The sequence below is a fragment of the Cucurbitaria berberidis genome (assembly GCF_010015615.1).
Source record: "Cucurbitaria berberidis CBS 394.84 unplaced genomic scaffold K460scaffold_6, whole genome shotgun sequence".
NCBI lineage: Eukaryota > Fungi > Ascomycota > Dothideomycetes > Pleosporales > Cucurbitariaceae > Cucurbitaria > Cucurbitaria berberidis.
The window spans coordinates 1114127-1136223 of record NW_024468940.1 but is presented as its reverse complement, the minus strand read 5'-3'; the positions used below and the strand labels follow the sequence as shown (position 1 = coordinate 1136223).

At 51.1% G+C, this 22097-nt stretch overlaps 5 protein-coding genes across 5 annotated transcripts; 1 reads left to right on the top strand and 4 right to left on the bottom strand.

The window, feature by feature from the left end:
* Window positions 1–168: 168 nt before the first annotated feature.
* K460DRAFT_347564 (uncharacterized protein) lies at window positions 169–10147 on the top strand (the record flags this gene model as incomplete). Its single annotated transcript, XM_040931353.1, has 6 exons — window positions 169–2598; window positions 2766–3862; window positions 3983–5007; window positions 5090–6125; window positions 6196–6960; window positions 7024–10147. 6 exons carry the CDS (start codon window positions 169–171, stop codon window positions 10052–10054), a joined length of 9384 nt encoding a protein of 3127 aa, XP_040783580.1. The 3' UTR covers window positions 10055–10147.
* A 325-nt stretch (window positions 10148–10472) lies between these two features.
* On the bottom strand, window positions 10473–11354 carry K460DRAFT_359552 (polysaccharide lyase family 3 protein; the record flags this gene model as incomplete). Its single annotated transcript, XM_040932204.1, has 3 exons — window positions 10473–10873; window positions 10929–10976; window positions 11033–11354. The coding sequence occupies 3 exons, from the start codon at window positions 11352–11354 to the stop codon at window positions 10473–10475; spliced, it is 771 nt and encodes a 256-aa protein (XP_040783579.1).
* Window positions 11355–12426: 1072 nt separating this feature from the next.
* K460DRAFT_410408 (GMC oxidoreductase) lies at window positions 12427–14803 on the bottom strand (the record flags this gene model as incomplete). Its single annotated transcript, XM_040937373.1, has 3 exons — window positions 12427–12653; window positions 12894–13497; window positions 13553–14803. 3 exons carry the CDS (start codon window positions 14801–14803, stop codon window positions 12427–12429), a joined length of 2082 nt encoding a protein of 693 aa, XP_040783578.1.
* A 488-nt stretch (window positions 14804–15291) lies between these two features.
* K460DRAFT_196838 (uncharacterized protein) lies at window positions 15292–17047 on the bottom strand. The gene is made up of 3 exons (XM_040927159.1): window positions 16882–17047; window positions 16043–16807; window positions 15292–15909 (listed from the first exon to the last, which is right to left on the bottom strand). The coding sequence occupies exons 1-3, from the start codon at window positions 16882–16884 to the stop codon at window positions 15781–15783; spliced, it is 897 nt and encodes a 298-aa protein (XP_040783577.1). The 5' UTR covers window positions 16885–17047; the 3' UTR covers window positions 15292–15780.
* A 998-nt stretch (window positions 17048–18045) lies between these two features.
* K460DRAFT_295330 (uncharacterized protein) lies at window positions 18046–20116 on the bottom strand (the record flags this gene model as incomplete). Its single annotated transcript, XM_040929553.1, has 5 exons — window positions 18046–18878; window positions 18929–19252; window positions 19352–19553; window positions 19608–19806; window positions 19866–20116. 5 exons carry the CDS (start codon window positions 20114–20116, stop codon window positions 18046–18048), a joined length of 1809 nt encoding a protein of 602 aa, XP_040783576.1.
* Window positions 20117–22097: the final 1981 nt, after the last annotated feature.

Genomic DNA, 22097 nt, shown 5'->3' with positions numbered 1-22097 from the left:
ACACGTTTCTGCTTCGCTTTTTTGGAGTTTTCGACACCTTGACGGTTAACTGAGGTTCTTTCGAAAGTTCGTAACCACGGATTTGCAAACAAGAAGAGCGTTGGAGCTAAATGAGCTTCTTGCTGACCACGAATGTCTAGACGGGCGCGCGTCGAGCGTTTCGCCGCAATGGCTTTGGCACCGACAACCTACCTTTACCACCATATAGTGCTTCCCCCGAAGCTGCCTCAGGAGAACGACCATGTTAACTCACACGAGCGGCATCTCTTTAGCGTCGTCATTCAGGTGCTGAAAGATCTGAGGGACAACGTGAGAAATGAGCACATTGAGGCTGTCACTTCGGCTATAGCAACGATCGAGAACCTTCGAGACGGCCGAGATCACTATGGAGACGTTAGCGAGGCCCAGTTGCTTGCTCTTCTTACCAAACTCACTCAGGGCGAGACCACGGGGGCAGTGCCGCTCGAAATCAAGGCGCAGAACGCTGGTATTCTTGTGAGCCGTTGTTCAGACAATCTATATTTCGAGTTTTTCGAACTCTCGCCCACCAACGAGGCCGCAATGCGTTCAGGACGGCTTACAAGGACGTTCCCCGGCCACGCTTCGAGGATACCAGTCACAAAAATGGCAGAATTGGAACTGCAAAAGACTCTCGCCAGCACCATCGCTAAGATGACGACACAAACTGCGCCAGGCTTCCAGCCACAGGTTCGCAAGAATGGCGAGATGCTTGATGAAGACCGCGATACGACTCACCCTGGGTTGGTGACGGACTTCCTCATGAATATGATCGCGGCTGTAGGCGAGGCAACTGATGTACCGGGCATCATCAAGAACACCCGCGAAGAGACACTATGGAGCAACTGCCTACAGCCATGGCGACGATCCCCACTGTGGCTACTGATACGTGTATCACTGCAGCTCCTGTTCGCTCGCAACGACGGCAATACGCGATCTTCCGGTAAGCTTTATAAAGCTTTCATGATATTTATGCTGTCCCAATTGCTTGAATCGGCAAAAAACAACTGGCAGCAACTAGGCAGTGAAGTTCTTCACATAATAACTGTAAAGTTGGCCCGCCGATTACGCAAGTTCGAACTTCTAGGTCAAGACGAATGTCTTCAGCCGCATTGGGCGACGTCAATTCAATCCGGCATCACCAGTGCACATAACATCATCAAAACGCATTGGCAAGGCCTTGTGGGCGACACTCAAGCCAACATCGACACAGCTGCAGTTCGTACTCTTCGACCTACGGCTGATCTTGATTTACCCCTCCCGGAGTTAGACACATTTCTCTCCGAGGTCGCTACTCGACAGCGCAATATTTCCTCCTCTAGCTTCAGGCCTACCTCAGAGTATCTTGATTTTCCTGCTGCCGAGCTACCAGACAGCCTAGCCGGCCCCGAAGCAGACACGTACTTTCGCTTGGCAGCATTCGAAAAGTGGGTTGAGAAACACCTCAGGACTTGGATTTTGTTGCATCTTAACGATGTGAATACGTGTGGGAGGCTTCGTCGCCTAATAGAGCACTATTACGCTTGTGCCAATACTGCTTACGCCGGGATACCAATCGGCCTGTCACTCATGTACCTAACTGTTACCGAACTTTGGGCAGCCTGCGACGTCTCTGCGTGCATCATTCATCCTTTACTGCATGAATACGATCCCGAGATCTGTTTAACCGAGTTTCAATGTCTCGTACTTCCCTTGAAGAGCCAGATGAAGCGCCTACACGAAGTCGAATGCTACGTCAAATCACGACGGGATGCAGCATACAAAAGCCAACCTTCTGTATATCGCAATTTTGGTCATGCTTCATCATTCGCCGTCAGATTTTTTGAGCAGTCCGACGACCTTCAGGCTACACTGTCACATATCGAGCAGGACGCAACCGAGAAGCGGGCACAAAAATGCGAGGAGTTAAAGACAATGAAACGCGAATATACCACACTAATGGACCACTATAATAATAGTGCCTGCGAAACACATGAAGCATTGACCGGCAGCTATCATGGGTTTGCGGAAACTCGACACAAGTCGGATTGCTCTCGATGCGCATGCAAAAGCGTGGCAGCTTCTCTAACTATCCAGATCTACGAGTGGCCACTTTCATCTGTACCGTCCGTTGCGAAAGCGACTGTATTTGAGTTGAAGGTTCCACAGGCTTTTAGCGACTGGCGTGATGCTTCAAGGTACTTCATCATGACCGTACTGCGTCACCGAGACAAGTTTGCTACAAAGCCAGAGTGTTCATACACTCTCGACAAACACGCTGGACTTTTTCAGATGCTCTCCTCACGGTATAGAGAACGGCAAATAGTGCTCTTGTCTTCCATCAAGCCGCACACTGTCACTCACCGGAGGTTCCAGAAGGCAATTCCCCATTTGAACGATGATGATGTGTGTCTGAAGAACGCGCTGCAATATGCTTACTACGACAAATCGCAAGACTTTATAAATTCTGCCGCTCCAGTCTGCACGGAAGAGTTACCGAAGCAGTGCATGTATCAAATACCACTACGGTCGAACGCCCTGAAGCGCTTCCTATACAAGCCACCTTCCAATCCGGATGGCTTACCACCAAACGAAGTGATTGTAAGTACAATCTGTTATACACGCAGCACAATTGTCTGGACTTTTTTTAAAGCACCTTGTGCGCCCCTTCTTCACCCAGATGCAATGTTTTCCAAGTATATCCAAGAGAATACCACTTTCACTATACCCTGCTTCAAGTTCTTTACTAACGATGACATCAATTTTAGGCTAGTTTGTCTGACTGCCCCGCCCACCTCTCGATTGAGGAGTACAAAGCGTTAGGAGCAATGCCACTCGGTAGTCGCATTATCTACTCGAACATACTCGCACAGTTGGCGATACCTACGGTGGACCTCACTAAGGTCGAGACCCTGTGCTTCATTCTCCAAATTGTGCAACAAGTCGGACTGCCAGACAAGCATATTGAACGCCAAAGCCACTACGTTCTTACGGAAGCCTCTTTCGGTCATGCCATGCTCGGACAGCTTGAGATTGCACTACAACGTGTCGCGGAGAACTGGGAGTCTTGGAGGGCTTTGGCATCATATTCTTTGCTCGCTCGACGCTTGCTGAGTTTCTCGTTATGTTCTGAGGTTCTTGAGCGTAGCCTCGACTATCTCGCAGAATTGCGTCGAGTGTTCTTGCGTTGGGCTGAACGTCTAAAGCAAAGGGCACATTCCTCCGCAGACATTAAGCAGAGAGACGAGCTGTTTTCGCGGGCAATTGAAATTGCTCTACTGTGCACTAGCACGTACGATGTTGAGGAAGCGCACATAGAAGAGATCCTCCAGCAACAGCCCGCAATTTCGACGTTCCTACGGTGCTCGATTCTAGTACAGGATAACCATCGGTCTGTTCGACCCGAATTTCCGGCCCTTTACAAGACCATGTTCCAGTCATGGAGAGCGCTGATGTATCGCGTATTGCCGAAATTACGCAAGCGCATCCTCCTCGACAACACAGAACTCAACGAGGTCGTAACAGCCAATTGGGCTGCATTTCAACCAGCATTGGCGTCTCGTTGGGTCTCACTCAACAAACCACATGAGCATTGGCTCCACATACTATCCGGTACACTTCCGGTACACTTCAACTTGCTCACCGCAAAGCTAGTTGTCAACGGACTTCCAATAGCTCGGTTACCTTGGCAATTCATACGCCATTCAATGTACTTTCCCCTATTCCAGAAGTCTATGCTGGAAGTAGTGCCGACGGACGAGCATGGGATGACGTTTTCTGCAAAGACAAAATATCATGGCCACAAGCTCTACTTGGGGCTCAAGGATGAGGAAATGCTTGTAGTGGCTGTTGGGGACAACTCTAGGTAAGTCTATCTCATCTTTTCATTTCCGCAAAGGACCGGGTCACTGCCATGGCCCGGTCATTACCATTACCTGTTCTTTAAACATACAGACTTTCTTTCGTACGATGCCAACAATTGTAGATTGGATCTACTTCCTTCTAGTTTATTTCAGGACCGGTTACCACACGCATTCGTCACAAACTTCATTCATTGGTTCGATCACACCAAGGGTGAAGTTGTCTTTCGGTCTCGAGCGACCCCATGGTCATGCAATCCTGGAGACTGGAACCTTAAACGCGATGATAGTGCTAGAACATGGCGTTTAGTGAAAGGTTCGAGCACTTTAGTTGACCGGGCAAGCAATTCTGCACGCGTTCTATCAAGGATGTTCCGATCATTGGAAGATGCGAACCACATTCACGTTGTACTCGACTCCATATCTCAGACGATTGATATACAGCTTCCGAGATTACAACTTGGCTTCTTCGTTGAGCACAATGATGCCAGAATATATTCGCGGCAGTATCGTGGAATGATCGTTGATGATAATCAAGGCATCGGTACTCTGGTAGGCTTGTCCAGCAAGCTTGTGCTGCAAAAATCTGGCCATGAACGTCTGGTTCTTATACCGGTACCACACAAGCCTGGATCTCAATCTATCAGGTACGCGAAGGACTCTGATCTCCACCATGTTACCGTCGATATCAACAAAGACGATGTAAGTGGAGTGTACGTATACTCCCTTGACAAGGTCCTTGGGAGAATACTGGATACTGGAGACATACAGAGTCGGCTTTTTCTCTGCTACCTATCTGCACTCACATCCCATTGTGTGCCAGACCCTTTTACTGGGTATACTGGAACAGAAGCAGCTCTTACAATCCTGCAGTCGGCCGCTCTACTATCGTTCAGCACCCTCACACAGACCAATATCGAGTTTCTGGGTCAGATAGCAGCTCTCTCACCCAGGAGGTCTTTCTACCCCGCGAGTGAGATGGTCATGCAGCAAATCGCCTGGGACCCAGATTTACCCTCTCTCTCACAACATCCGTCCCTTTCTTCGTTCGTGCATACTATTTTCGAGCAGGCAGGAAAGATGCAGTTGTTTTATCCGGAAAATAACACCTGCGGACTTATCAACAAGATTCAACATCGATTATTTTCAAGTATGCGATCCGATCGAGATTTATTTCGAGCATCGAGACTAGCCAGTCTGATCTCTTCTTAGCTTTCACTAATCTTATACAGGCTCTCACTTGGACAAGCGTGATGCTATTCGATCATCGATATTCCGTGTTTCAGGATTCGGTGCCGAACAATATAGCACCATTCACGATGTCCAGTACGACGCACGAGACAGACAGCAGAACTCAGAGAGGGGTGAACGTGCGTTCTTAGCTGCCACATTGATCGCCAGAGATACAGCTGCCCTCCATCAGTTGGTCCCTGATCTCAAAGACAACCTTCTGCAGATGCATTTTGGTACCGCCCTGATTCGGGGTATAAAGAGCTCTTTCTGTCCGTCCAATCTTCGATTCGATTCAAAATGGCTGGAAGACTCTTCCACGCATCTGACTGAACTGTGGTGCAGTCTTCATCATGGCTTGGCTAACGCATCTGGTGACTGCAACAAATTCGACATAATGGCATGGCTAGCTACCATGGCATACGCAACATCAGCCGACATAAATGCTATACAAGCTCTCTCAGCGTTTTACAGACTCCAACGCGTCGCCGAGATAGAGCCGCCCTCTGCGTATGAGTATGATCTGGATTTCGGGGCTACCTGTAGACTTGCAGAGGTTCACACCGAAATCCAACGCTTCGCTAGACCCTACAGAGGATCTGCAGAGGCGAGGCTTCCAAGACAAGCCCTTGAGACAGATCGACAGCACACCGAGAGGACATATGCTTTGTTCCAAACTCGCCAGAATGCAGCGATTGCGAATTTGTCGTCTGCTCTACAACTACAGTGGCCAGTTCGAAACCCTTCGACCCCACGGTCGACTGAATTCAACGCATATCTCAGAACTTCCGCCGCAGTGTCAAAGGTTTCGGTCATGTTCAATGACTGGTACGATAATCGGTGCTTCCTCGAGTATCTTCAGGAGATCTCAGTTGCGATGGCACGTCAAGAAGAATTGGCAGTGCTCCCTTCGTGCTACAATCTCGCATTGGTATCTGAGAAGCGTAGCCTGAGTGATGAAGATCGTCATTTCAGCACGAGAGGAATATTTGCCGGAATTCCACCTACCATATCAAGGAATTGTAAGTGTTATCTATAGTTATAGGACGATTTGCTTATCAGTAGATGCCTTCGATATGCACTCACTAACAAAATGGGCAGCCACGAGCCAGAGTTCGCCTCTCTCGCTAATACCTCCTTGCGAGCCTGAACTACTAATTGTGGAGCAATCTCTATCAACTAGAAACCTGCAAATGAAGAACCGACTTGAGAATTTTTGCCACAGCCTACAGGCTTACGCCAAATCGAAATGCGAGAAAGACTATGTCAACCAGTTACGCACTAGTTGCGCTGCTCTCGATGAGCACATCAGCAGCGACCAGACGCGCAGTGTATTAGCCGCTGGTACTGAAGATTTACTTCGAAGGTACCTCTACGATTGCGAAGAGTATTTCGACAAGATCAACCGTGCATTGGTTCAATGCATCGAAAACAGCAAGTCTTTGAGCGACCAGCTTGGTTTTTGCATACAAAACTCGCCTCGGATATCGCCGTCCTTCTGGCTTAGTCAGTTGCATCGCGACCGCTTTGACTCCCTGTCAGAGCCATGGAAGGCAATCATCATCGAATATGGGCTGGCTATCACACATCTTCACCGCGCCCAGAGATTAGTAGCTCTCTCTGATAAGCCAATTGACTTGGCTGAAGAACTCAAGCATGTTCGCCACAGCAACTGGAATGGAACAGACTCTTCAGAGACACTGCTACTTGAAGCCGAGAGTGGTATCATGGTCCGTAAGGAGCAAGAATTCATTGCGAGCCACATGCGATCGCCTCAAAACAGCAACAATATCGTGCTTCAGCTTCTCATGGGCGGTGGCAAGTCTACAGTTGTGACCCCAATGGTCGCTGCTGCCTTGACGGACAAGCATAAGTAAGTCATGTATATGTTCTGCGCATGCCCGACAAAGCTGACTATGATTTCCAGGCTTGTTAGAGTTATTGTTGCAAAGCCTCAGAGCAAGCAGATGCTGTATATGCTTATTTCCAAGCTTGGTGGTCTCTTGAATCGACGCATATACCACCTGCCATTTTCGAGAGCGCTGAAGATAACCGCAGATGATGCTAACATGATACAAGAGCTGTACCGAGAATGCATGGTTACTCGAGGTGTGCTCTTGATTCAACCCGAGCACATACTATCATTCAAGCTAATGGGCATCGAGATGCTTTTGTCGAATCAAGACGAAGCAGCACGTTCGATGTTATCTACACAAGAATTCTTTGATGCGATGAGTCGGGATATTGTGGACGAAAGCGACGAGAATTACAGTGTCAAGTTCGAACTCGTCTACACCATGGGATCTCAGCAATCTATCGACTTCGCCCCGGAACGATGGTTGATCATCCAAGAAGTTCTCGGCCTTGTCCCTCGATTCGCTACGCAAGTGAAGAACAGTCTACCTCAAGCCGTTGATATCCAAGACAATGGCGATGGAAAGTTCCCTCGAATCAGGCTCCTTCGCAGCGATGCAGCCGACCTGTTGCTGGATTTGCTTGCTAGACATGTCGTCGAATGGGGCATATCCGGACTCCCTTCTCACTCACAACCACCGAATGTACAAGCTGCAATTCTCCGTTACATCACCCAAGCAGACCTGAAGATGGAGGATGTCAAGGCTGTTGAGGATAGCAAGTTCTGGACCGTAGCCACGAAATCACCTTTGCTCTTGGTCCGGGGCTTAATCGCTGGTGGCGTTTTGCGCTTCACTTTGAGTAAGCGATGGCGTGTAAATTTCGGTCTTGATCCCGCCCGTACTTCTCTTGCAGTACCTTATCGAGCCAAGGACTCTCCGTCACCTCGGTCGGAATTCTCGCATCCAGATGTAATGATCCTTCTCACACTGTTGTCATATTACTACGGTGGGCTCAGTGACGAAGCGCTTTTTGACACGATGGCCCACGTTTCCGATTCAGATCAAGCAGCGATCCACTATGATGAGTTTGTCACCACTGCATCTTCTAGCCTGCCTGCAGCTTTCCGACAGCTCTCAGGTGTTAGCATACGAGATCGCCATCAATGCACCGTTGCTGTGTTTCCTGCATTACGCTATTCGAAAAAGGCCGTAGACTACTATCTGTCGTACCTTGTTTTCCCAAAGCAGCTCAGGCAGTTCCCTAGAAAGCTGTCAGCCTCTGGATGGGATCTTGGTATGATGAAGACGCACCCAACGACTGGCTTTTCCGGCACCAACGATACCTTGCATCTTCTGCCTCTCGACGTCAAGCACCTAGATTTGCCAAGTCAGAGCCACACAAATGCGCAAGTTGTCAGCTACCTACTTCAGGACGAGACATTGGTTGAGCCTCTTCCACCACGTACAAGGGGTAGCGATGCGCAACATCTACTCACTGTCATTGAGAAACTCGACTCAGATGTGAGAGTAATACTTGACTGCGGTGCCACCATCCTGGAGCAAAATAATGAACAAGTGGCAGAGATTTGGTTGAAAATGCGCACTCATGACATACAAGCCGTCGTGTTCTTCAACGACGAGGAAATTTCGGTGCTGGACCGCACTGGCCGCATCGAATCCTTCCAGACCTCACCCTTCGCCAAAACCCTCGACGTCTGTCTTGTATACTTAGATGAAGCGCATACGAGAGGTACCGACTTGAAGCTCCCACGAGACTACAGGGCTGCTGTCACACTTGGAAGCCAATTGACCAAGGATCGGCTGACACAAGCATGCATGAGGATGAGAAAGCTTGGACATGGACAAGCAGTTACTTTCATCGTACCTGAGGAGGTATCTACCAAAATTCTTGAGCGAACAGGCAAGCCTAATGCGCCGATTGATGTTTGCGATGTGCTGTGCTGGAGCATAACAGAGACATGGCAAGATCTGAAGAGGAGTATGCCACTGTGGGCAGTTCAAGGTCTACGCTTTGAGAGCCATAGGCACCTCTTGCGCGGCGCCAATACGACGAAAGATGAAGCGAAGGGATTTCTAGAGGACGAAGCCCAAGACCTAGAAACTCGCTACAAGCCGCGTACTCGGGACGATGATGATCATCAGCTTAGCAGGTGGGACATGTCAAACAATAACATAGCTCAGATTGCGTCCCGATGTCGCGACTTTGAAGCTATGGGTTTTGGCTCTGTTTCATTCAGCGAAGAACAGGAGAGGGAGCTAGCTCCTGAGATCGAGGAAGAAAGACAGATCGAATGCTCTCCACCGATGAGCGCTGAATGGCACAGTGTTCACCGGGACCTTTGTCGACTGGTACTTTTTGGTGAGCTCGCAGTTAACTCTAGAGCCTGGAGGCCCGCCTTCAAAGCTTTGCACTCAACTAGTGCGGCAAAGCTCTTCAATCTTGATGGGTTCCCGACTTTCCCATCGGAACTACTTGTCACCGAGGAATTCATGCGCACAGTCAAGATTCCTTCCGATGATTGTGCGTCCTTTGTCTCTGACTCATATCAGCGACCGGTTCAGTTCATCTTGTCTGTACCCAGTTGCCTCTTCAAGAATATCGTTCGACACTTCATCATCGTCAGCCCTGTTGAAGCCAACCTCTTACTCCCGCTGATTCGTGAGTCGAACAAGGTGACTTTACACCTCTTCGCACCTCGTTCCAATTCTAGCTTTGCACCTCTCGATAAGCTCGAACTCTATAACGTCGGCCACGAATTCTCACCAGACTGGGTTTCCCGTAGCCTAACGATGCAACTCAACCTCTTCGCCGGTAGCCTCTATCTCCGCTCTGTCGCAGAGTACCACGAGCTATGCGACTTCCTCGGATTGCTTCGGACGACGGCGACGGATGGTCAGCAGGTTTATGCTGATGGCTTCATGGATCCGCCTACCGGAAAGTGGGGCCTGCACAAGTCCCCGGTTCCTTTCCTGCGAGCATTACTCATGAAAATCAGGCACGAGGGCGAAGGTTTCGAGAAAAAGACGCACATGGGCAAGATCCTGAACGGGGTGAGATTGGAGGAGGGCGATTTTAGGGCTGAGACTTAGTTGTTGAGGTTTACTATGAGCGTGCTAGATTTGTTGTGCGCATCGCATACGAGAGTCTTGGCCTTTCGACCATGGTTTGAGACTAGAGTGGAGCAGTGAGAATGTATGAACTGTATGATGTTGAATCGAACCAGGATGGATTGTTGGATGGAAACTTGGTACAACTTTGTATCTTGGTCAACGAGATGGTATTCAGCTCCTTGAGCCGGTTCGCTATGCCTATAGTTCACCCAAAAACAGATGTTTGAGAACAAAATCCATGTTTTGTGACCCTAATGTCGAGTGCCAAAGTCTATGCAAGAAATGAATGTACGCCATCCACGCTCCAAAATCTCCGGTGTAACAATGCTTCCTTACAGCTACACTTCTAATTGCCCTTCCTTTCCACTAAATCAGGTCATACTTGACTTGGAGTAGCTTAGCAAGCACGGAGAGGGGCGGTGAAGGCGCAAGCGGTGGAAGGACCAGTGTGGGTAGACTTGGGCTCTTTACCAGGAGTGGTACCCTCAAACTCCTCGCAGATCTGCTTGACGCTGGTGGCGCAGGTAGTGGAGTCGATTTTGGCCGAGTCACCAAAGTTTGTGTTGATTCCTGCGAGAAGCTTGCCGTTGCTCGCTTTGACGTTCTTGATGATGACGTGACGCTCAGCACTCTTCTTGCAGTTACCACAGGCGCGGTACAGCTTGCCAAAGGTGTCGACTGTGAAGCCATCGATGGTGACGGTTCCGGCGCCATTGTGTTGGACGACTTTGTCGTCAGCTCCGGTTGCGCCACCTCCAGTTACGGTGGCGGCACCATCGCCCTTGATGGTAAGAGCATCTAATAGCAAGTCAGCATGTGAGCAATTCGATTCTGGGAATGGAGTGGAGCTTACCCTCGCAGACTTTAGCCCACCAAACGTTCTCGATGGTGCAAGCGCCCTCTACATGTGGATGTCAGTGTATGTCCGATAAGCATTTCGTGCCTAGAGGTTCTTACCGCAATGAACACCTTCAATCTGATCCTTGCCGATGATAGCATTCTTGAGTGTGGCGCCGTTCTTAAGGATAAAGACGGCGTCCTTGTCGCCACCCTCAGACTGGCCGGTACAGCTAACACCGCGGCCATAGGTCTTGAGACCACCGTCAAATACTCCAGTGATCTCCTTAGGTGCAGTGAAAGTCTCGGTACCCTTAGAGGCAGGAATAGGAAGCGTAGCACGCTTGGAAAGACTGAAGAAGTTCAGAGGGGAGGATTCGGCGGGGCCAGCAGTGGCGGCGGCGGCAAACACCAAGATAGAAGTAGCGACGGAAGCCTTCATGTTGTCGGGTTGGTCGGGTTGGAGGTTTGGTGTGGGAAAAGCTGGAAGTTGATAGATACAGAGAAGGTTGATAAGGTCGGCTAGCGAGAGTAGTGCGTCAAGCAACGAAGTGAAGTGAAGAGAAAATATGTACGGTTGAGAAGCTGAAAGACTGTTGGTAGCTCAATGCTGAGTGCAGACTTCAGGAAGCCGGGCTCACTCCCTCTTATACTTCTTGCTGGTGCATCTTCCGACTTCTCGAAAATTGTCCACAGCGTCATGACTGAGACATGCAGACGAGCTGGAATCGCAGATAGAGTGACCCCACAGTCTCCACTGAGTCTAGAGGTGCGTTAATTTACGGTCGGCACCCAAAGTAGGCAAGGTAGTGGTTGATCGAGGCCAAGTAGGGAACTTTTCCAGCTTGAAACTACGCTCATTTTGTTCGGAACTATGCATGCTGGGGTAACCATAAGTTTCGGGTATCGAGTTGTGACTGGGTCGTACCTGTTTCGGATTGAAGCGCGGATCAGCGTCGTTTCAGACTATGGAGCTATAAGCTCCTCCAATAGAGAGGCCGCGTCAGACCTAAACAGTGTGGACGGCATGAAAACTAGCGATAGACAAGCCTTGCATCCAAGTGGTTTTGCATAATAGTTTCCTTGGCGGGGGCGGGTGCTGTCAACGTTTAGGAACGCCAGGTAGCACTTGTCATGCCAACAACAAGTAGTAAACGGAATGAAAAAATGGGGTCGGCTTCATTGCTTAGATTGCATGCGTCAGGTCAAAGCATGAAGGGCTGTTAAGCCAAGACTCCCTTGATGTTCATCTCCTTAGTAACAAGAAGTTTTTTACCTTTTCGAACTAGATGTAGATGTAGGCTGTAACCAAGAAATAGGGACTGTGGTTTACTTGAGGTACCTTGGAAGTATTCACGCGTGAAATGAGACCGTCATTTTCAGCAGCTGTGTAGGTGTTGGAAGAGACCTGCGGTGCGCGGATAGTCATGGTTTGCAAACAAGTGTTTGAATGGTGGAAGAAAACCATCTGACGTCGATGCCTTGAAACGGCCAGGAATTAAAAAGAACTGCGATCAGGGATCGAGACCTCCTGGTCGGCTTTCGGGAGTTGATGCTGTGGAACTGGAGAGCCTATGATACGACATGATTAGAGCGAAGTTTTGCCGCGAGTCCCATCCACTCGATAGGATACCGCTCGGAACGACAACGACCACGTGCAGATCAAACACGGTTTGAACCGCACTGGTGAGAAGTTTGGCAAGTTTGGCACTGCAAGGACCCGCGGTCAGGAGACAGACAGCTGGTGGTGTGGTTAGAAATGCGTCGTCGTCATGCCGGCCCATGCCTCATGAATCAGATTGCTTGGCACGCCTGCCCCACAAACTCCAGCCTCCTTGAATTGCCTCGTTCGAGACGCGACGGCCGACGAAGCAAATGCTGCGACGAGGAAAATGGAGTGATGTTCATTCAATTTGCGCAGTACTGCAACTTCAGGAAGCCCATCACAGCCTCGCCGTCTCTGCCTGCATTTGAAACCTACCATCGTCCTCCTTGATCAAATCCGCCCCCTTCTCACCAACGGCGTACGTGCTTGCCATGATGTTACCACTGACGTGGCCTGGGAAAATACTAGCATCTACTACTCTCAGACCTTTGACAACTTGTCCTTTTTCGCTCATCACTCTCAATCGCTCGTCGACTACTTCGCCCAGCGCAGCAGTACCAATCAGATGATATTGCGTCGAGATGTGATTCTTCACATACGCGATACGCTGCTCCTCTGTTTCCAGACTATTCGATGGAGGCGGCTGCACGCGGTCGCCCAAGGACTTTGCAACAAGAGGGTGCTTCGAGACGGTATCCAACCACTTGATTCCTGCCGCGAGGATCTTCGCATCGCATTCATTGCGAAAGTAGCCTGGATCGATGGTAGGGGGCTTAAGAGGATCTGAGGAGGATATGTGCACAGTGCCGCGAGATAGTGGATGCTCGAGACAGATGAGCAAGGAGACGCGGTTCTTGCCTGCTGGTGGTGCGCTCAAGAATTGTATTTGGTCGCTTCCGGCGCTCATGTCTAACTGACAAGGGATACAAAATGTCTGGAGGTTGGCGAAGGTGGCATCTGGCAACTGATCCACGATGACCTGCGTTTTTCGTCAGTGACATTGAGCACATGGTGTGGAGTGGGCCATCGCGTACCTTTTCCTGTTTCTTCTCAAATTTGGTCTTTGCTAAGCTCGTCCTAGCAATCTCGTTCTGCAGCTTCTTCACGCCTTCATTACCGACCAGACTAGCATAGCTCACAAACCCCATCAACATTCCTGGACTACCATACGGACCTTTATTCGTCTTTTCGTACACCTCCTGCTGTGCCTTAGCGTACTCCTCGCCGTGTAGCGCATCCGAGCTCTTTATACCCTCCTTGAGATCGAACAGCATACCACCGAGAACATGGTCTTGAAAGTTGGCTCCCACAGATGCGTTCTCGATGACACAGTCAATCCCAGCCTTCTGCAAGATAGCAGGGTCCCCGATATCTGACAGCTCGAGAAGCTGTGGGGTTTGAATCACACCCGCTGACAGTACGACTTCTTTCGCAGCCTTCACTTGACGAAGCTCACCTGCATGGTAAAACTCGATACCCACAGCGCGGCCACGTTCAAGCAGTACTTTGGTCGCTTGTGCTTCCGTGAGGACTCGGAGGTTCCCTCGGTGCAAGTTTGGCCGCAGATATCCGGTTGCTGCGTACGACCTCCTTCCCGGATCGGCCGTTCGATCAACAGCCCCCAGTGAAGAGTAGAATCCCATATGGTCACCCGACCAAGCATCACTAAGCGTGCTATTCCCACCGCCAACTTCATACGCCACCTTGCAGAAATCCTCCTCAAAAGGCATGTAGTAGTCGTTGAAGCTCGTGTGGATGGGACCGTCGGTGCCATGGTACTTCTCTCTCGCAGCGTGTGGCATGAACTGCTTGTCTTCAGGTAGCGCAGCCTGATCCGGAATATCAAGTGTCTGATGTTTCTTAAAGTACGGCAACAAATCGTCCCAACCCCAGCCACGATTTCCCATTTCTGCCCACGAATCATAGTCCTTCCTCGAGCCGCGTACATACATTTGGTAGTTGATCGCCGAGCTTCCGCCTAAGACTCTACCTCTCGGCATCGAATACGTCTTGTTGCCAGCATTTGGTTGTGGTATGCTGGACATGCACCAATCGTACTCTGGCCGCCCGATGAGGTTTGGGTAGAGCGATGGAGTGCTGACTTGGGGGTCAGCCATGCGGTTCTGGCCTGCTTCAACGACGCCGACTGTCACTGAAGGATTCTCGGTCAGGCGAGCAGCGACAGTCAGGCCTGCTGTGCCTCCACCGACTATGATGTAGTCGTATTTGTGGGAGAGAAACTCATCGAGAGAGCACAGTGCTGGACCAGTATTAGAAGGAGCCATTCCGAATCTCAATCACCGAGAAATAGGAAGCAATAATCAACACCATACATGACGAGAAACTACAAGTATTTTAAGATGGGTACATGTGTAGTGTCTTGTCTTCCCCGCATCCTCAAGATCCGCTTCTGCGAGCGTATATCCCCGCGTCTCCGCACACTACAACTATCTAGCAACGCGGGGTCAACAAGTTGGAGACTGCTTTTTGCTTAAGATGATAAATCCGGTTAAGGAGTAAAGAGGATCATCGTACATACCCGCGTGCGGGGTAGTGCAAGGGCGCTTCACGTGACGCCCACTGCATTTCTTATCGACTTCGCTATTGCCTCTTTGAACCAAAACATGGATTAGTAGGTGTCGAGGTGGGCGTTTTCCTGGCAGTCATACGCCCTGTCTTGGAGGCTGGCGCACGAATCCTACACCTTATTTCTAGTCGCGCGACAAAGACGAACGTTGTTTGTTTCTCAATGCAGCTGCGTTGATATAGTGACTAGAATAATGGCATGAGGCAAATCTAGAGTGGTGAAATGTGATTATCGGTTATTAGCTACGGCATGCTATGCTCTCCAGGTCTCTAATCCGCATTACTGCCGCCAACGAAGAGGTGAGATGCAACGACCCTAGAAGGCCGGCATGATTAAAAATATACCCATCGCCTGTTCAGACGTGGGTTTGATGAAAGAAAAGGGGGGTATCTAAGATGCTACCAGTCGCGAGTAGAATTGAAAGAAAGAAACTCCCTGTGTGCAATGAATGATGACAACTCTTACGATGGGGACAACCTAGATGCAGCGGGCGACGAAATCGAGCTTAAAAAGCCAACTTCCTCAACGCCCGACTCCCAAATATACTCCGTCTCCGCTTGCGATGCTAGGGAAAAAAAAGAAAATGTGGCGGGTGTCGTATGACTAAATAGGCTACTATGGAAAATGGGTAAAATGGTCGGGGATCGGAGGCTTAGTATGGACGATGAGCGGAAATTACTGAAGGACCAGCGCGGTAAGGACGAAGTCGTTGGCGTAGTCCCAGTGCGGATGGGACTCGAGAGTTTCGTAGTCTTGATATAAGCGTCCGCCATAGGCAAGCCGGACTCTGGAGTATAAATCAAGCTGTGATTGTTAGCGACGTTATCTTCCGCTGGAAGACAGGAAAGCGCGGTAGCTGAGTGATTGGCCACGGAGCAGACAGACATGGTGAACATGAGAGTTCACGATATACTGTGGAAAAAGGGAATTCACGTACCTCGACTTGCTTCTTGACTTTTTCAATAACCGATGCGATGGTCTCTTTCCTCCGTATACTGACCAGGACGTCCCGCTGGTTATAGCTGGCCCGGACTCGGACAAGCTTGAAATCATCCTCGTCCTCTCCATCGGAGTCTTCTGTTTCATCAATTTGAGCAGCAGCGCTTGTCGCTCCGGTGGCAGCCCCGCCTTGTGTCTCAACCCCCTCCAACAGGCCATCGGGCTCCACCACCACCCATTCTGGTACCTTGTACTGGACACCAGTGGTATCGTATACGCCTCTCCACAGGAGTCCAGTAGGACATGTACACCCCGTCGCATCGAGCATTGTTTGCGCCTCCTGCAGCTCTCCTGCCTGCAAGTACTGTGCCGCAAGCCTTATCGCGCCCCATATCTCCTGCGAGCCGGTTACTTGTGTATCCCACCAATCTTGGCGCTCCTTGTCTAGTCGCGGTCGCGTCCATGTAAGATTCGTCGAGTCAGTCAGAGGCTTGACGCGCCCTCTGCTCTTTGCGGACGGTGAGGCGAGCGTGTTGGGCAGTCGCGAGCGCTGGTCTGCAGAAATTGCCTTGAGGGGCGTATTCGGGCGATCGTTGGCATCTTGTCGGCTGCGCAATGTCTGAAAATTGCCTTGAGAAGCATGCGACCCGCGCGGTGAGGGTATGGAGCTTGGTCGCGTGGAGGGGGCGGTAATGTTGTGCGAGGAAGAATGCCCTTGGACGGCTGGTGGGCTATCGTCGCTTGGACGGGAAGCGCAACATCCCTAGAAGACCATTCTTAGATACTGTGGTAGAAATAGAAACATTCTCTGAGACATTTTGTCCGCGCTCAACATACCATGGTGGGCTTTGCTATCCCCAACCCACGGCCTAGCCAATATGAGTTCACGTAACACTGTTGAGAGCACGAGTGTGGAGTTGCAAGAGCAACGAAACAGGTGGGGTAAAGCAATAGATAATAATCGCATGCGCAAAGCTATTTCAAGCGAGGGAATATGCCCTAAAAGCCTCAAACTGCGAGGAGCTTCTGTACATGGCCTTTGCAGGTATCAATCGATCAAACTAAGAGGAAGGTGAGGTCGACTTGTATCAGTAGCCGCGGACGCTTCTTCCCCCCTCCCCCTGCTCCCGTGATCAAGATGGGTATCGTCCATCGAAGCTTTGCCACATGTGCAATCAAGGCGGACTAGAACGGCCTATGAGTGATGTTGGCACAATTGACCATGGGCCAACGACTCACTACCAGACTAGCACTACCTCACTAGTCAATACGTCATGCCATCCGTTGCTCCACTGGCGGAATTTCACACTCAACCACCCGTACTCTGATCAATTGCTATCCGAGCACCTTCGTTATACCTTGCGGTAGCCGGAGAACTGCAGTATATACATCACATTACAGCTCTGGTAATTCATTGAATCGATCCAGGCCCAACTCCAGGTTATGGATCGCAATTGCAATCACCAGGCGGACAGACTTAGAAAACCACAATTCAATTAGATATTATTACGTCGTGGTGTGTGCCCTAGCGGCCGCTTGTGTACATCTCCTAATAAGGCTGTACGCAGAGGGTATCAGGGGGTATTGCGCGATAAAACAAGAGGACAACCAGAAACGACAGCCAGGTGCGTCCACAATCAGACAATGGTATCAAAACGAAAGAAACAAGTGCAGAGTGGTATCAATCTAGACACAAAGTGGGCATGGACACTGAATTGGCAAGATAGACATCTTCAACATGTCAATGCCGCACAAATCGTGATCCACGGAAAGGAGCGACGAAGAGTTGGTCCAAATGCAAAGACAAGATGGGGTATGAGAGAGGATATGTGAAAAGCTCGAGCCAAATCCTAAGCTGGAATCCATATAAAAGATCCAAAGAAAGATTTTGGGGGTATCGATGGGTTGTGGCCGTGCGGTCAAACAAGGGGATCACGGTATCTTTGCTTTTCCGTCATTCCGTCGTGGCTGTCGTCGAGGAAGGGCTGGTTCCACCAGACCTTATACTTTGGTGGCGACGGGGAGGGCGCTTTTCGGCTCGCCTACAGTGACGGCTTCAGCAGGGACATCGCCGATCGTCTGCTCAACAGGGGCAGCGGGAGCAGGTGTCTCAGTCTTGTTCTCAGCAATGACAGGAGTCTCCTCAGAGACTTCTGGGACCGTCGCGGGAGTCTCCTTGGTCTCGTGGGTCTTGACGTCTTTCTTGGTTGTGGCCTTGGAAAGACTGCGAGTCAACGAACCAAAAAAGGAAGCACGCTTCTCCTTTTTTGGCGTCTCTTCCTTCTTCTCCTCAACAACCTCTGGCTTGCTTTCGGCCACAGGCTGAACGGGCTCAACAACAGCCGGGGCTGCGACAGCAGTGTCCTCAAGCCTTGGTGCTACATCGGCCTTGACTTCAGGTGCAGGCGACTTAGCCCGTTCCTTGTTAAAAAGCTTGCCGAATGAGAAGTGTTCCTTCTCCTTCTCCGGGGTCCTAGTCGCGACAGGCTTGGTGTCCTCAGTAGCAGATGTCTCATGGACAACTGGGGTGGCCGGGGGAGCAACATGGGCCTCCTCTAGGGGCTTTGAAGCCTCAGGAACGGCGTCAGTGTCCTTGGCCGGGGCTGGTGGAGCAGGGAAATCATGTTCCTTCTTTTCTTCCTTGGGGCTCTTGAGCTTCTCGACGAAGGAACCAAAAATTGATCCGCGCTTGGAGATCTTGGGCTTCTCCTCAGTCGCCTTCGCAGGAGTTTCCTCTGTCTTAGCTTCTTCCGCGAGGGCAGGAGTAGCGTCTGTCTTGAGCTCCTCGCTTGGCTTGGGAATGTCCTGGGTGATGACAGGAGCGGTGGTCGAAGCTAATAGATGTCAGTAAATACGAGCTTCGCAGTGGATCTTAAAGACATACTCTCGCCGAGTTGAGGAGCAGCGGCAGACTCGTCCTTCTTGACCTCAGACTCAGACTTGACAGCCTCGCCCTCCTTGTCCTTCTTGCCACGAAGACCACCGAAGATGCTAGCACGCTTGCGGCTCACGGAGCGAGACTTGCTCTTCGACTTCTTGGCCTTCTTCTGCCCATCGGACGAGCTGCTGGAAGATGATCCAGCACGTGCAGGAGTAGCAACAACCGGGCCCTCGGTAGCAGGTGCGTCGCCTTCGGCGAGCTTAGGCGTAGCGTCGATGCTCTTCTTGGGTGCGGAGGTGGAGGCGGCCGCTAGCGGAGTAGGCTTGCCTGTAGTCAATGATGTCAGCGAGCTGCAGCAGGAATAGCCGAATCGCGAACTAGTCGTGAGACGACGCGACGCGTCTGACACGAAAATCGGGAACTTACCAATCTTCTCCTTCTGCTCCTTGTAGCCCTCGCTGGACTCGATACCCTCTTTGGCTTCCTTGGCTTCCGCAATAGCCTTCTCGACGGCGAGGAACCAGCCATCACGCTCAGCCGCGGTCTGGGCCTCGAAAGCATGCTTGTGGCCAGAGATCTTGAACGCGAAGGCAACAAGGCCATCCTTGTGCAGGTCGGTCGCATAGGCCTGTCATAACCGTCAGAATAGGTGAGACGCAGAATTTTGCATGTTTGTGCATACCAAGTTCAAGACACCGGCGGGGTGCTCCTTCGTGTCGGCGTGCTTGACAAAGTACAGGAGACCCTTTCCAGTCTGGCTGGACCACGCAACAACCGGGTGGGCGACCTCGGGCTTCTCACCACGAAGGTATTGAGCCAGGTTGGACGATGGCACGGGCTCCTCGCCGAACCAGAAGTACTTCTTGGCGAAGCGGAAAGCACTAGAAATATGGTTAGCATGGTGTTAAGGTGGCTGACTGCCTGATATATTCGGACTCACTTCTTCAGGCCCGGGGCCTTGTAGCCCAGAGCACCGCTATAGATAGGCTCGACGATCTTCTCCTCTACTTTGTCGTCCTTCTTCTCCTCCACTGGGACGACGGTCTCGCCCTCTGGCTTGGAGACGTCTTCGGTCTTGGGTGCCTCGACGGGAGCGGCAAGGTTATCGCTGGCCAGGACTGGAGCAGGCGCAGGCGCGACGCTGCCAGTCACGGCCTGGTCAACCGGCTTTGTTGCTTCGACGGTAGACATTGTTACGAGTCAGGAGTCGGTGGAAGAGGGATATATGGCGAAGGCGCGGAGGCGGTGGAGCACGAGGGAAAAGTAATGAGTCAGTAGGAGACAACCTCACTGTTTGTGTATTACAAAAGTTAGGGTAGTAGGAAGGCTCTACGCTGGCAAGTGACCGCAGGAGACAAGCACGCTCGACCTTTGTAGAAGAAGCTGAGCAGCGGAGGAGAGAGGAAGAAGGATAGAAGAAAAGCCCAGCGGACGGCCCAGGGCTACGAGAGCTTTAAGGTGAGGGCGCGTTGCTAGGTCGGGGTGGTGCTGCAGGGATCGTAGCAACGAAATTGGTCTTGCGGCAGCTTGTCCACTAAGCGGACCTCGCTGGGCCTTAGCGGTACTAGTCCGCTGAATAGGACCATTCACCAACGTTATGCAACGCTCGCGCCCTGAAACAAAAAAATCTGTGCATGCCAGCATGAGCCCGCTGTCGCAAGTCGTCGAGGGTGAGCAGGAGAGAGGCAGCGTCGTCAAGCCGGGAGACGGCGGCCTTGCCCCCCTCCCTCTCAAGCGTCTGATAAGCGTGGTGCTGAGGTGTTGGCGCAATAACCATGGAACTTGGTCTCATGATCATCAGATTGCCCCTCATTATTGCGACTTGGAGAAGCAGAATGACCAACCTCAGACTTGCGTACGCGGGAGCTCACGAGACAGCATGGAGATGCAGGGCCTCGCTATCGGAGTCAGCGGGTTGGGCTGAAGACGCCATCGCCATGTTGCCTGGCTGTGCCTCGTTCACCTTTGTATGATTGATCTGATGGCCTGGTAGCCGCTTTCCTCGACGGCTCGCCTTCATCCAGTGTGCTGCTATCTTGCACTACAATCCGTGATCGGCATTGCTGTCTCCTGCAGCAGGGGACGATCCAAGCAACTCTATCACTCCTCGTTATTTAGACTGCTGCTACCCAGCCAGTAGCTTCATGGCTGCAATCTGTGACTCTGTCCTCGTCTCTCTGCCGTCGCCATGTAGCACCACCACGACTCTTGTCCCACAGATCACCAAACTATCACCAACCTTTGCACAACTCCAGCCTTCACACCATGCCAAGCCATGTCTGAGCACACAAGGCTAGACGGCTTGCTAGCCACTTGCATCCAACCAACCACTGCCCACGGCGCCCGCCCAGGCGCCGATCCCCGTTTATACAAAAAAAAAGTCACAACCCTTGTACACAAAATGCCGTCGAGTTTGGCGAGGTCAGGCCCAATGTCGGAGCGGCTGGCGTGTGGGCTTGCAGGAGATGGGTGGGTGGATCATCAAGCTCGCCCTGGCTCATCACCAGGCATGAAGCCCGCCTCCCCCATCTCGATTCTGAAGCGTAGTTTGACTGACATGCTGCTACTGCCGCCTCTGCTGTCGACAGGTAGTCCACTTGGAAGGTCGGGCGAGGGCCAATATGCATGCGTGGTGACACCCTAAGCCTGCACGATTACGAAAGGCAGCAGCCATGGCGAGCGAGCCTACTCAATCGAACCGAACCTTACTTACGGCTTCATTGACGCCGTTAGTCATTGCCAAATATTGCAGAACCGGCACTGACTTCAAGGCGGTCTACTCTCATCTCATAAGATCAGCCGAGCGAGATGGCTAGGGTATTGCCGGCTTATTATGGAAAGTTCACATGAAAGGGGCGGCAAACCACCATAACCGTGGACAAATCTGCCACAACCAGTGCAGCAAACCGCTGTTACGTATCAAGATGCAGTCGCCCAATATTCCTATCTTCGACCCGCATCTCAACAGCCTTCAACTTGAAACGCAGAAAAGATTTTCCGTGAAAAGAACATCTACACCGTCCTTTCATCTCAAGCCGTCGTTGCGGCGCGCACAGGCACTCAATAGACCCCGCTGATGATCTCCCAGACTATAGATTGTCGCCCGTCCTTCTCTCACCGCCATATTTCTCCATCTTTGATGACTTTACGAGCAGAGGTGCTATATGCCGTG